The 15,407-nt window shown below is 44.0% G+C and overlaps 1 protein-coding gene across 13 annotated transcripts in view; it reads right to left on the bottom strand.

The window, feature by feature from the left end:
- Positions 1 to 436: 436 nt before the first annotated feature.
- Positions 437 to 15,407, bottom strand: part of NPAS3 (neuronal PAS domain protein 3) — an 821,658-nt gene continuing 806,687 nt past the window's right edge. For 5 of the 13 annotated variants that reach the window (XM_032179496.1, XM_032179498.1, XM_058429732.1 and 2 more), the window contains 3 exons: positions 10,545 to 10,692; positions 7,011 to 7,135; positions 437 to 4,870 (listed from right to left, as the gene is read on the bottom strand). In XM_032179496.1, coding sequence (XP_032035387.1) covers positions 3,492 to 4,870; positions 7,011 to 7,135; positions 10,545 to 10,692 — 1,652 coding nt within the window. In that variant the 3' untranslated portion in view covers positions 437 to 3,491. The remainder of the gene's footprint in view (positions 4,871 to 7,010; positions 7,136 to 10,544; positions 10,693 to 15,407) is intronic. The other 8 variants (XM_032179491.2, XM_058429730.1, XM_032179493.2 and 5 more) reach the window with 3 other exon arrangements.

The following is a 15,407-nucleotide window of genomic DNA, read 5'->3' as shown; positions in this document are numbered from 1 at the left end:
TATACATTATAGATTGTAATAAATAAAAATATTGAGTGCATTTTAAATGATTAATGTATGAAAACTGTCATCACTTACTGTGCATTAATCAAAAAATGCACACTTCCCATAGTGGTTAATGTTGCAGGCCCATTGTTCAGCTTTGATAATGTGCATAATAATGCTCAGTATGACAATGAATTGGGGTAGCTGAAAATTTAGGATGGTTGCAAGTTTGGTGTAGTATTTGGATTAGCATCTTATTCTGTGCCTTGTCAGCCTCATCAGTACACAAGCTATATATTTTTTCCAAAACTAGCAAAAATATGAATGCATTTTTTTTTACTTTTTCTTTTTTTTTAAAATAAAGAATAATGACCAAGGTACCTGCTGAAACAAATACTACCAGCATTCATTAGTCAGGATGGTTACATGTGAAAGAAATGATGCCAGATAGTAACAAATCCAAGAGAAGTTTATTATGAAAATGGCACCTGCGGATGAAAAAATTAAGTTACATAAAGACAACCATGTATGTGACATGTATGAGAATCTACAAAAGTATAAAAAGAACCCTGTTGTAAATGAAGTATGTACATTTCTGATTTGCAGCATTATCAATGGTCAATGAAAAAAAATGTTTCAAAATAAGCCAGGCACTCAGGAAGTTAGGTCCGGTTAGCTTCACACAAAACAAATGTACCATAGCTGTCGCTTTGTAACGTTTTAATTATTTTTTTATATATATATCGTAGAGTTGGTAACACTGCTAAGATTTTTACGAACAGAATATCCCTTTCCCCATTATTCAGCTACTTGGCACCAGTCTCCTCATAAAAGTTTTCATATATTTGTACAAGAAATAGTTAAAAACACAGACACAGTCTTCACAGGTAATGAAGTGTTTTTTTTTTTTCATTTTGTAATTTTCAACACTATGGATTTAGACAGCAGCTGTGATTATCTGTTAGTTTAAATCACCAGAAATCATTTTGACACAACACAGAAACATTTATAAAAGAAAAAAAACAGCTGTCTAGCTGTTCTTTGTAGCTGATAGGTGCATTCCTTTGATTGTTCGATAGCTAGAGTAGAGCTTCCAAAATTAATCTGTAAATTTCTCCATCGGCCTTCTTCACCTTCTAAACCTACTTAAATCCTTCAAGTAAGCTCAGTATTAAAATTTGTGGCATTTAACTTCTTTTTGTTATTATCCCACCGTGGTTTGCGCCCAACTCATGAAATCAAAGGTCCCAGAGGAATCTACTCAACACAGTGATATTCAAAGGACAGCCGAGTTACTATATTAGCATTGCACAAGTAAACAAATATATATGACAATTCTAGATTCCATTATCCCCTCCCATTTTGTTTCTTAAAAATGTTGGTTGACCTTTGAAAGAATTTTCTGTCTCAGTGGTAATTGCTTTATATATTGCTCCATCAGCCAACCTGAAAGGAAACCAAAGAAAAGCACCCACTGCTTATAGGTAGAGCACAAGGGACTCTGGGAATGTTAACAACTGAGGCTATATGGCATCAATTTATTTAATATATCTGAGCATTATTCTTCAGTGCTTTGTGTTGCACTCCAGAAGACAGAGTCATACCCAGAATTCCGTTGTGGGAAAAATGGCTCCATTAACCTTGAGCTAGTTAAGAGTCTTTTTATCTCTGAGAATGAAAGAGATTTTGGGGATGGGGAAGGAACGAAGAGGAGGGAGAGGGGGAGATGGGAAAGGGAGGCAAGAGAGGAGAGGTAGGGAGAATATACACCAGCAAAGCAACAGCAGGAATTTTAAAAGGTAAAACGGAAGATTCACAGACAGTAGAAGCAGCATAGGGTGACATTACAGAGGAAGGCCACCACACAAAACCCACTAACCCCCAAGAATCACTGATTCACTAGGACTGCAGGAATGGGACTGTACCACTCCAGACTAGAGATAGAGCACAGATAAGACAAAGGACAAAACAACTACATTAGCTTAGTATATACTGCATATAGAAACACACATTGAAACTGCAATGGGACTGACAGCCAAGGACACGTACACATTGTACACATTACAGTTCTCACATCTGTTATTAGATGCCTTAACAAACAGCTGCCAAAAATGAAGTGGAAGAAGAATTTATACTTGACAGTCATTTGGAGTGTTTGACACCACACTGATTTCTGGCAACAAAGACAAAATAGGATTTTTTTTCTTTTTCTTTTTCTTTTTTTTTTCTTTTTTTTTTTTTTACTTAATGTGCAGTTTTCAGTTGCAGTTATCTGTCTGAAGCTTATTAACCCATTCTTTAGTTTTAAAACTTACTGGTTTCAACCCAGAAATAAGAACCAAAGGGAAAGAAATTCCATCAAATCAAACCAGTCCCCCCAAATACAACCTTCCTTTTTTTAAGCAAGAAATGAAAAAAACCAAAAACATGTTAAGTATTTTCCTTCTTTTACTCTGAAGTGTTATTGAAGTTGCAAAATTAGCCTCAGTTAGACTGAGTAAGGAAAACAAAAAGCTAAACAAAAGGCAGTATGTACCTAAACTGCTCCTCAAATCAGTTTGATTGAGTTTTCCAGCAGCCCCTTTAAAAAGGGCTTTACTGACCCATTAAATTTAATGTGAGGCTATGTTTGTTAGTTGGGAGGTAAAAAATTTTTAAGTCCTGCAGCAAACGTTAATGAGGGCTTTGTCTTAACTAACCAAGGAGACTGCAGCAACGGACTCCAGACCAGGACAGAACACATTTTTTTTTTTTCCCCCAAAACCCAGCCCAGGAGCTGCATTTTGTATGAAGACATTACAGATTAATAAATGATAGCACCATGGTTTTAGAAATTAAGTTAATGTTTCAGTAATTAACATTTAGTCCGACTTTTTTTTTTAAACATTCTAGTCACAGGCCAGAAATTAAGTTTAAGAACCCAAATTATTTTTATGTGCAAGTAAGAAAATCTTAAAATCTTAACCGTAAAAAGAGAATTAAATTCTGCATAAAATTCTAAAATACTATTCCCCCTATTTTTTAAAGGAATTAGGAACAGAAACAAAAAACCACCCCATTTCATTTGACTTAGTCAAACAGGGCACATTGTTTATGCTTGTCTCTTTCCATCTTGATCATATCAAGATCTTTATGAAGAAACCCCAATGGTTGTCACTTGAGAACTCTCTTGACCACAAGACTGAGTATTCTATGGCAGAGGCATATACACATGAAAGACATCTTAATAAAGATGCAAAGGAAAGCAAAACAACCCAACACACATCTTAGAAGAAGACAAAACGGCAGGCAACTGGTCGTCTGACCCTCTGAAGGCAAAAAATAAACATATCTTTACACGAAAGAATAAGTCAGGTGAAAGAAAGAGGGAGTGGAATGGGGACCGTCGTGGCGAGAGAAGACGCTGACCTGCTCGAATTCAAAGTGCTAGAATTAAAGGTCTAAACGAAAATGCCGACGATGCCTCCTCCAAGCGGGGCCTGGCCGGGCCCGGGACGGGCGGCGCCTCAGTCCTCCTTGCGCTCCAGAGTCTGTGCCGCATGGATGCCGTTGCTGTAGACGGGGAAGGGCAGCGTGGAGAAGAGTCCCTCGGCCGTGGTGAACACGTTGCCGGCGGGCATCTGCGTCAGGCTAGCTGCGCTCACTGCACCGCCGAACGGTCCTGACATGTTGAGCCGGTGCACGTGGTGGTAGAGCATCTCCATGGGCGTCTTGGGGTCGAGGCCAAAGCCGGGGCTGTTAACGTCCACGAAGTTAACAGCGTGCGCGTTGGGCAGCAGGTTGCTCTGCATGGCCAGGGTCACCTCGGCGGGCGCGTAGCGGATGGTGCCCGTGGTGTAGACCCTCTGCGCGGCCGTGCTGGTGGCGGCCAGGGTCCCGGTCACCCTGTGCACCAGCGGGAGCACGACGTTGCCCGCCTGCAACCTCTGCAGCGCCTCCAGGTCCCCAGTGTACAGCAAGGAGTTGGACGCACTGGGGCCGCCGCCCCCCGCGCCGCCGCCCCCGCCGCCGTTCCCGGGGTGCTTGTCCCGCGGGGACGCCGAGAGCGGGGGTGACAGCGGGTCGGAGGCGACGGGGGCCAGGGCCGCGGTGGCCGAGGCGCCGAACTGAGTCTTGCGGGCGGCCGCGCCGTCGGCGCCGGGCGGGGTGAGGACCGAGTCGGGGATGGCCACGTGCAGCCCCCCGCCGCCGCCGCCGCCGCCACCGCCACCCCCACCGCCGCCGCCCTGCGGGGACGGGAAGTGCTCAGAGCTGGGGGGCTTGGTCATGCTGTAGGGGGACTCGTTCCTAGAGATCTCCCGGTTGGGCGGGTAGTTCCAGATGCTGCTGTCGTTGTCGAAATTGATGGGTTCCGAGATCTCCGTCTTGATCTTGAGCACCGAGGCACTGTTGGGGGAGGACAGCAGCCGCGGGGGTTCCACCAGGCCCGCGTCCAGGCCGCCTGGGCTCGACGCGCTGGACAGGCGCCGGCGGCTGGCGCTGCCGCCCTTCTGCCGTTTCCGCCTTTTCTTGCGCTTCTGGTGCTTGCTGGAGGCCTGCGCGCCCGCCTCGCCCGCGCTGTCCGAGTCCTTGGCGCTGTCGGACGTGAGTGACTCGCAGTTCTGCAGCCGCAGGTCCGACTCGCTCTCCACGTAGCGCTCCACCTTGATCTGCATCGGGCCCAGAGCACCGAAGCCGTCCTCGCCCGCCTTGGGGTTCTCAAAGTCCGAGTGCTCGAAGCTGTCGTCGCTGTCGCGGCTGTCCGGGTTACTGGAGCTGTGGCCGTCGTCGTTGCAGTTCATGTCGTTGTCACACGCGTTGCCCGACTTCTTCCGGTCGGGCTCCGGGTCTTCGCTGTTCTCGGACTGGTTCCCCTTCTCGTCGGACTTGGAGTTCTCGTTGTCCTCTGTGTGGGGCCGGGGGCCGGCGGTGGCGGGGGCGGAGAGAGAAGAGAGAGAAGACACCAGGTTAGCGGGGCGACCCAGCCTGTCACCTGCAGGGGCTGGGTCGGGGAGCAGGGCAAGTGTCCGTCCTCATCACGGGCTTCTCCATCACCTTCAGAGGACTTAAAGCCTGGGCTTTCTCTCTGCTGAGGGCCTGGGTTAGCTGGACGGTCACTCAAAGTGCGGGCCAGCGGCATTGGCAATCATCTGGACACCCGTTGCAAATGCAGACTCTCTGCTCCCACCCAGATAGACTGAATCAGGTTCTGCACTGGAATATGACCCCCAGGTGATTCTCAGGCACATTCAAGTTTAAGAAGTCCCACAGAGATACTCAGGAAGTCAGGTTAAATAACCTGGATTAAGGTGTGACACAGAAAAATGATGGCATGCAAGGTGACTTTCTAAAGAGTCTGCATTTTCCCTTGGTGAATATTTGTTGATTACTGAGAGCCACTCTCCCTCTTTCTATTCCTTAAGTTATTCTCCCCCACAGCACTTACCACCATCTGATTCACTGTATATCTTTATTTTCATTATTTATTATTATTATTTTTGGCAGGGTCTCCCTCTGTCCCTCAGGCTGGAGTCCAGTGGGGTGGTCACTGCTCACTGCAGCCTTGCCCTCCCCAGCTCAAGCGATCCTCCTGCCTCAGCCTCCCGAGTGGCTAAGACCACAGGTGCCCACTACCACACGTGGCTGATTTTTGTATTTTTTTTTTTTTTTTTGTAGAGACAGGGTCTTGCCATGTTGCCCAGGCTGGTCTCAAGCACCTGGACTCTAGCAATGTGCCCACCTCAGCCTCCCAAAGTGCTGGGATTACAGGCATGAGCCACTGTGCTGCCTCACTGTATATTTTAGTTTTGTTTACTTGTCTCTTCCTCCCAGTCACTGGGCTAGGAATTTTTCTTTGTTTTGTTCACAACTATGCACTATATTAAAAAGGGGTAGAGACTACCAATTCTAGAACTTTTTATGTCTTTGTCAAGAACTTTCGAATTAATGCAATTTAGGGACAGGAAGACAATGAAGATCTGCCTTGAGTGCTCTGCCCTCCTTCTGCCTCCCTGAAGCTGGGTCTGGAGGAAGGGATACATGTTTACAATGCTGGAGCGCAGGTGCCCTCATGATAGCGGGTTGTCAGGAAAACCTAGCTGCCACATTTTTGAGAGAATAGATTTTTCCAGTAATACAGCCTCTGAAGATTGAGGGATGAAGCCTGACTGGCAGCCTGGACTAGAAGCTGTGGTCATTGCCTCCATTTCTGTAGCAGAAGAGGTGGGGTTAGAAGAGGTTTAGGATTTTCTTGCGGCTGTAAAATCCTACAAGTTTGGTGCTCCCTGGCCTTATGTGTGTCTCTGGAAGAGGGCTGGGGATGGGAAGAAAAGCACATTTTTATGCTAATTTTCTGTGTCCCAAAGAACTACTCAGGAAGTCCGCTTCCCCAAAAGAAATGAAAATGCATGCGTTTGTTCTGCATAGATTCAGGAAATAAGTAACAGTCCAGCACCCTGAAAGAGGCATTGATTGATGCCATTAAGTATCCTACTTTAGAGGCTCAGTCCCAGCTTGGGAGGAATGTGAATATTTGGGGCTCAAAGTCACAGACTCTCTTGGAGCTGGCCCTAGTACCTGCCTCTAGCAGAGGCTGAGGCTAGCTATGAGGTTAGGGCAGGGCTCCTTCTGTATGGCCAGTGGATTGACATTAAGTGATTGCTAATACAATCAATCTCTTTCTGTATATTTAAAGAAAGAGATCTGTCAGATCTCAAAAGATCTCTTTCTTCTGTGTGTATATATACACACAAAAACATATATATATATATACATATGTACACACACATGTATTTATCCAGCACTACATATCTCTATGTATTGTGTGTATATATACCTATGTAGTACATACAGGTATATAGTGGTGTACAATTATATATACGAGTGTGTGGAGAGAGGCAGAGACTCAGTAATAACTTGATGTGACATATGTCTCTCTGAAATGTGACCAGTTGCTTTGCCTCTGATGATGGCCCTCTGGCCGTTGCCCACCCCCCGTGTGTGGTGGGCAAGCTTCACTGCAGAACATGGAGAAGAAGGAATAATACCTGTAATACCTGAGGTGTCTTTAGAGTCTGACTCAGAGTCGGATGTCTCCGAGGATTCGGAAGTTTTCTCCGGCAGATGGGGGAGCTGTGCGATGTCCATGGGTGTGTCCTTGTATTCAGGATTGCTGTGGGAGGGAGGCACTGGTCAGGAGTGCAGACACCCATTCTGCATGGTTTGTTTGGACCATCTTCTCCCCCACTTCTTTGTCCCAGACTTCTGGAGTTTAGAAAGTTTCAAAGACTAAACATGAAATCATTTCTCAGCTCTTCATGGGATTTTATGGAAGCTTGGCTTGCATGTGCCAAGGTACAGGTGCACCCTGCTGCAACGATCGAATACCCAAATGCTCCCTGAAAGCCATGGAGAAGCTTTTAAATAATCAGGTACCACTGGGGGTCAGGGAACTGTGCTGCTTGACAGTACACCTGGGGGAAGGGAGGATGAGAAGTACTCTCAACAATTCATTCCCATGACTCCTGGTGTGTCATGTCTTCTCTTGGGCTCCTGATGAGTCCATGGCCTCAGTACCTTTGTTTTGGGCCCTTGATGTAGCTTCTCAGCCGCTCAGATGGCCCCCACGCTATTGGTGGGGAGGCAGAGCCCTTGGTGCCGATCTGACAGATGCACAGGTGCACCTTGGGATGCATGGATTATGGCTACGGAACTGTCAACACACCCATTACAATCACATTTTCATCTGCTCATGTGGTGTACACCTGTGGCTTGTTAGCTGGAAATCTGATTGCAGTGGGGAGAGTCCCAGTGTGAAACAGGCCCTAACAGAAGGGATCTAACCTCACTTGCACAAATGTGCTTAATTTTTGTTCTATTTTTAGTTTGGAAACAAGGCTCTTTTGGAAGAGAGAGCATGTTAAGTCAGTTTGACCTGTCTTCTGGAAATGCCACTCCAAGGCCACCTGATGTATGAGGAGAGTAGGCTCCTGTAATCTGAAGGCACAAGGAAATCCTCCTGCTTCAAAATGGGAAATGCCTCTTCTATTTTTCCATGATGGCTAGCCAAGCAGAGACTTAAAATTGATGATTACTGACTCATTTGCTAATCTCTAGTGAAATTCCTGTAGTAAAGAGTCACTATTTCAGTAACTACTCTAAAACTGCAAATGTTCCTGGGAGGGGTAATTCACTAAAATGGATTATCAGGCATTTACTCCTCAGTGTGAATTAGCTTCAGCAGCAAAGCTGTTTCTAGATAATCAGATGAGACTAATGGTGGGAAGGCGGACTCCTTCTCTGAATACGCTGAGTCTACAATTCTGTTAAATATTACGAGGAAATGGGAAGAAGACTGGAGGAGCAGTAGTTTCAGAACAGGGAAGGACAAGCCTGGATTGGGGCCTGGGTGCAAGGGTTCTGGGAAGGAAGAAGTGACGTGAAAGTATTGCTCAGGGAAGAATAATAGACAAGAACATGGGAAAGAAAACCAAACTTCTGCAGTTGCTATTTTGCCAGGGCCACATAATTTACTTACTAGATCTTTACCCTATAGAAGTGATACCAGTGAATGGCTGTCTTGGTGGCGTTTCCCCTGCTGAAGCCCATCTACGTTAGTCTTCTTTGGGGGCTCACAGATCACTTGCCCTATAATTTACAGTCCTTTGTCATTGACTTCAGGGAGGGCTTTTAGGTCAGCTGAAACAGGTCTTCTATGCCTGAGATTGAAGCTTTTGAGGTTGAAGACTGGTCTTTGATACCTTCCTATCCATATAAGATTTGATGGAATAGAATCACAAAAGCTTATGAGTTTGTACCGTCTGATCCTAGGCTAGATGAATGGTATTCAGAGACTGACTGCTTAGCTCTTCTTACTCCTTGCGTTTGTGGGCAGAGGTGGAAGCCATGAGGCTGATGAGGCAGTAAGAAAGATCCAGATAGGAAGAAATCTCACAGAATGGAAGTAACAACCACATAGATGACTTCAGTACCTATGTTTCATCAACATGGGAGCCAGACACTGCTAGCCCTAGGGTGCCTTTTTCCAGTGTTTAATTCTTAATGGTGATGGGTGTCCTTGTCACAGTATCATTTTGCTTAGCAAAAGAATGTCAGTGCCACAAGACCTTATTCTATTTTCTGTCTGGCATGTGAGTTTTTATAACCACCTGCATTCCCTATAGTAATTATCCCATAAAACTCTGTGTACAAGGATTCCTTGATATCAGAACTCGTCTTGAACACATTACAAACAAAGGGGAGACTTTACATGGAAATCAGGCCTTGGAGAAAGCCACATTCAATACACATACTTTTACCTTTAGAGAGAATTAATGTAGAGCAGAATAGGTCAAAAAAAAGGAAATAGAAAGTAGATAAATGAAGACTCATTTAAGTGGTGCACATTAAGGCCCTCTCTAGACCAGTAATCATTAGTGTCTGATTGATATGCTGTTGGTAGCAAGCACATTCATGCCTTCAAGTCATCACCAAAGTATGTGAACACACTCTGAAGGGCCAGTGTGCTGATGAGCCATGGTTGTTAGCTTCTCAGCTCCATTTGGCTGTCTCAAAGAAAAATGGGATTCAGGTACTCCCTGTCTAAATTATCAGCCAAAGGGGGCACCAACTTCCATTCATAAGACCTATTGGAAATTTTCCTACTCAGACCACCTGTGGGCTCTGCTTGGTGGCTTTAGGCCAGGAGAAGCCAAAGACCAGAATGATGGGGGTGGGAGGGAGCCAGGCCAAGTGCTGTGATAGTTTCACACCAGGATTGGTGGAGAACTTCCCAGAAAGCCTGCCCCCAAACTCAAGATGGCCCAATCTGTGGGTCTTGGTTAGTTTTCTGCTAGTTTGAATCCAAAGGCAGAATGTAGACTGGGAAGGGGAGATGGTGTCTCACACCAGAATTTAGGAAGCAGTTGAGCTTGGGCTCACTTGTAGATAGACTGTTAAGGACACATTTTAAGAGCAGTAAAGCTTGCCAAAGATCACAAAGCAGTGGGCCAAAAAAAAAAAAAAAAAATTGCCTTCATTTTTACACCGCTATCGTTTGATTCTGGCAAAGCAACTCACTTTGTTTACCAAAACTTTAATGCCCAGGAAGTCAAACCCTATGTAATATGCTAAGGGCATCAAAGGGATGAAATATAAGAGGAATATAATGTTCCCTGCCACTTTTCTCCCATTCTGTTTTACTTAATCTTCACAAGAACTGGAGTGTGTAAGTGTGTGTGTGGTGGGGAAGAGGAGATGCTTTTTGAATGCTTCAGCTGTAGGCCGAAGTCTGTATTATTCTGGCCTAAGCATTTGTGGGAAAACCAAAGCAAGTTCTGCAGATGCCCAAATGTTGACAGACCAAGAATTATTGAAAATCTTGAAATCTTTCCTGCAAGTCCATTCCAACATAGTTTTATCTTCTCACATTTATTTGAATCTTGTGGAAAGAATAGCAGAATTGCCATGAAATTCCACACCAGGTACTGTCAAAAGATAATATTCACAACATGTCGGCTATTAACCATAAGGCTGCATATTTTATAACCAGGACAGAAATAGAAAAGAAGTAGAAAATATACCTAAGAAGGTAATTCACCCAGATGATATTCTTTTCATTTGCATTCTTGGCATTAATAGCTATGGTGGCACTGGACTGTATCCAAATATATCCTCCGTTCTTCTGCATCCAGCGATAGTACTTTGTCACACACTGACCCTTATTCAGCACTGGGGAAAAAAAACAAAACAAAACAGAGGCATTGTATTAAGATTGGGATCAAATAATTTTTTTTTTAATCTCTGCAAAACCTTAAGTCTAAAAATGGGAGGACCTACACCAAGCCAGGGTGATCCTCTGTATGCTTAATATAGAATGCCATTAGTAGGACAAATCAATTCAGTGGAGCGGCAGCTCTGGAGCCAGGGTTACTGGCATTTGTAGCAAGACTTTATTCCGTTTTGGGCAGCCATGGTGTGAAAAGAATAAAAGGACTACAAATCTTTTTGGCTCACAGAACACCTAATGCGGTGTGGATATTGTCAATGGGTTTGACATCAGATGGTAAGAAAAGCAAATTTGTATGTGATTTATTCATAGCTTTGAGGTAGACCTCTTTGAGATTCTGGATATTTGAATGGTTCCAAAGATGCTTTACCCCTCGTCTTTGATCATTTCTCCTCAGTGTGAGCAATCTCAGCCCGTGTCCTTATATGTCTGTTCCTTTTGATCTTGTCTAACAGAATTGATAGTCCTCGGATGAACTAAATTTACACTGGTCAGTCGGGGGAGATTCTGGTGAGACTTCACTGAACGTTGGAACAAAATAAATTCCCCAGTGGAGTCAGAGAGAAACACTGGCCTAAGGGAGGCACAGAATTGACTTGGCTGGAGCCAAACAGAGTGACAGCTCCACACAGACTCTGAAATATGGCCCCAAATGAAGGAACAAGTAAAAACAATCAGTAATGTGAAACGGTGCCATTAAATACCCACTGAAAGAGAGCTTTAAAATGCAGATGTTAAAAATGATACTTGAACCAAAATCTCGCCAAGTTGAAATTGATTTGATTTGTATCTGGGTACTCCTGAGCTAGTAAAAGGGGAAAGCACAGTAAATCATCCCCTGAAATAAAGTGCTGTGGATGGGAATGGTTTAAAAGGGTGCCGGAAATGTGGAAAACCTGCTGTTATTACTTGGCTACGGATCGCAGCAACTCGGCGCCCCGCAAAAGCTCACCGGCTGGCTGGCCACTAGAGGGCAGTGTGCACTCATCTACGTCGCCCACTTTTGGCGTGTCCTTGTCTCCGTCTGCTAAAATGAAAAACCTCTAACTGCTGTAATAAATTTGGCTAAATTAGCTGCTAAATGGTTATCTCAAGTAATATGTATTTGCATTAATCATCTTGCTCTAAACCAGAACAAGCCAGAGTCCTAAAGACGTAGTAAATTCATATTGTCCATTTAATTACGGCTAATAAGTGCTTCATATACAATAGTTTCATGAAGTACCTTTAGATTTTTTTTTTGTTTTTTTGGAGGGGGGTGGATGGGTGTAAAGGGAAGTCACTTTGGGAAAGAGCTGTGTTTAAGGCTGTGGAAGGTCTTCTCATCTTGTCCTGAGCCACTCTTCCTGGCTCTGAAAGTGCTCAAAAATCACACGTCCATCTATTATCCATAAACATATAAACTTGAAGGTTTTCTTCCATTCTCCTTTTTTTCTCACAGCACACTAACGGGACCATTGTAGAATTTGGTAATTATGTCTTAACTGTTACTTGAAAAGGCCTCACTTTGATGAGTGTTTCAAATCATAACAAGTTTCATTCTGAAACTCCTCACCAGTTTAGGGTGTTTTGAAGGCCCGGACCTGTCACCTTCTCTTGGTGGCGTGGCTCCACAGGTTGCATTGTACTCTCCTCTTGTAGGCAATTGTAAGTTCTGCCATTCTGCATGCATGGCTTCCCAGGCCACAAAACTGCGTGGTGAAGCTGAAAGCAGTAAAATACTAACTCTGCCATACAGCTCTTCTGTCAAACCATTGTTGCATGCAACAAGATGTGCTTTTATTCAAATCCTCTCAACCTGGTTAACTATTAATAGAGGAACGACGGGTTATATAATTCTGTCCACTATTTTCACAGAGAAAACTTACAGTACCCCAATCAGTGGTTGGGGGTATAATTCTGTCTGCTTTGTATCTGGAATGAGGAATAATTCCAAATGGTTCTAGTACGCTGAACAAAGGCAAAGAGACTAAGAAGCCCCTTTTTAGAATCACATGAAGAATACATTGAGATGGCAGGCCAGATCAGCACAGCCTGCCTGGGAGTTCTAGACTAGAATTTGACCAAAAGCAGGCAAAATTTTAAAAAGAATTATCTCCAGTATACAAAGTACACAAAAGGGGCAAAGGGATAAAGGAGTTATAATATCAAATTAGAATCTGCAGAATCAATGTAAAGATCACCCCCTCCTTCCTGATAATACTTTCTCTTAAGAAAATCCCAATTTGGAAATGGACATCCAGCCAAATGTTTGGCCTCCCCAGTGGTCTGCACGTATGTGTAGCGAAGGGGGCTGAAAGGCTCCTTTGCTAAGGGACTGTATGGTGTCATCTTTTTGAATTACAGTAGGATGACTCTGGGTCCACCTAAATAGACCTGTGTTTCCTGAGAAGATAAATCCAGCACTCATTTGTTAGGGCCCATGAATATAATAACACAGCTTTCTTTATCACCCAGGCCAAGGATCAGCTAGCAAGAGAGGAGAGCTAAATGTGAGAGAGGCAGGACAGGCGACTTCTGATGTGAGGAGGTATCTGTAAAAAGACTGAAGGGGAAGGGAATTGCTCAAGGCTTCCTTGGGGAGTCAGGGAGCCACGTGATAGCCCATGACTTCTTGTGGTGAATACCACAAAGCAGGTTCGGGAGCCCACCGTGGGCAGCTGAAGAAGACGAGTTTGACTGACCTGTGGTTTTTACCCTGGGCCAGTCTGACAGAATTCCTAAAGGGTAGACAATCTCACTTGGTCTTAGATCATGACTCTTTCCTGGGGATTAGTGTTTTCTGAATGAGACCCCCACGTGCCAGTGGGAATCTAGATAACTACAGATACAGTGCAGAGTTAGGACAACATATTTACCAAAATATCACCCAAGTTGCTTTTGGTTTGCAACAGATCTTGTAAAAGAAATCATAACGTTTGGGAGGCCAAGGCGGATGGATCAGTTGAGGCCAGGAGTCTGAGACTAGCCTGGCCAACATGCTGAGACCTTGCCTCTACTAAAAATCCAAAAATTAGCCAGGTGTGGTGGTGTGCACTTGTAATCCCAGCTACACACACTATAGACTCAGCCTCCTAGGCTCAAGTGATTCTTCCACCTCAGCTTCCCGAGGAGCTGGGACTACAGGTGCACACCACTGTGCCCAGCTCTAGATGGCTGTTTTTAACTTTTATTTTTTTTAATTTATGGCTTACAGAAAAGTTGCAGTAATAATAGTAACTCCATATATTCCTTCTCCAGATTTACTGATTATGTATGTTTTGTCCCAATTATTATTATTATTATTATTTTTTGAGACGGAGTCTCACCCTGTTGCCTAGGTTGGAGTGCAATGGCGTGATCTCTACTCACCGCAACCTCCGCCTCCCGGGTTCAAGCGATTCTCCCCACATCAGCCTCCCTCGGGAGGCTGAGGCACAAAAATCGCTTGAGCCCGGGAGGCGGAGGTTGCGGTGAGCTGAGATTGCACCACTGAACTCCAGCCTGGGTGACAAAGCGAGACTCTGACTCAAAAAAAGAAAAAAGAAATCATAATGGAATTTCGCTTCTTTAAAAAATGAATAAGAAATACTTTTTGCTTGGGTCTCCAGAATATAAATTTATGACTTTGGGATGAAGCTTCTTTCCTTGGGAAAAAAAAAAAAAAAAAAAGTCCTACTGGCAAATCAGCTGGATCATTCCAGCTGCGCAGAGGCAGGATCTGACAGCTTTTCCTGAGCTCATGTGGTCCTAATCAGCTCAAGAAGAAAAGCTACCTTGGTGCCAGTTTGAAAGAGATTTTTAGTGTGTAATAAATTAGAGAACTTGAAAAACACAGAAAAAACTTTTTTGATTCTCTTTAATCCAGTGGCTGTTGTTTTTTATTTTCAAGTTTTAGGTTTAAGCAGTGAGAAAGGAGAGAATATTTGAATAAGTTTATTTCATAAAATTCCTTTTGTGGGAATAACAAAAATAAGCACCATGTGAGTTACTTGAAAGTCCTTAAAAAGATAGTTAATTGTCCCCTGAAAAGAGATAGATACTCATCACACCAATGAGCTTAGCAGTAAAGTCATAACCATGTCTACAAACTACAAAGGGAAAGGTTCAGAGGGAGAGAAACTAGAGACAGAGATTCTAATTTGAATATAACATCCTTGTCATATGGTCTGGGTACCTCTAACATGTAACCTGGCATCTTTTATTTGGTTTATTCCAAAGTTTACTTTCTACTCTCCAAAATTTTTGGGCTGAGCAGCCTGTGTGTGTCTCACTGAATTCACTGATCACGTCAAAGCATCTCCAGAATTCTGTCTTTAAAGTTGTACTCTAGTAATTACTTTTAGTTCGAGGATCCCAAAACTTTTAAATGACCTCTTCTTAGATTTGACAAAGTAAACCTGAAGACATAGAGAGGATAAATACACTTGCACAGGTTAGCTTAGAATCTTGAAAGGTCCCAGACATAACTGGGAACATCTCTGCTAGCACACAAGAACACGTTCCTTGCTCCTCTGAAGCCCAGGGTGTAACCAGTTGCTTTTGGCTGTTGTTGCTCGAAGGAAAACGAGGAGGCTGTTGTTGGCACCATCCCACCCTCCAAGTTATAGGTGCTTTAGAGTTATAAGCTGTGTTCTTCAGAGGACAGAGGTGACCTTCCACTTGTGAGAATACTATA

Source organism: Hylobates moloch, unplaced genomic scaffold (genome assembly GCF_009828535.3).
Source record: "Hylobates moloch isolate HMO894 unplaced genomic scaffold, HMol_V3 SCAFFOLD_16, whole genome shotgun sequence".
Lineage (NCBI taxonomy): Eukaryota > Metazoa > Chordata > Mammalia > Primates > Hylobatidae > Hylobates > Hylobates moloch.
The sequence above is the reverse complement of the archived record's forward strand: the minus strand, read 5'-3'. Positions and strand labels throughout refer to the sequence as shown.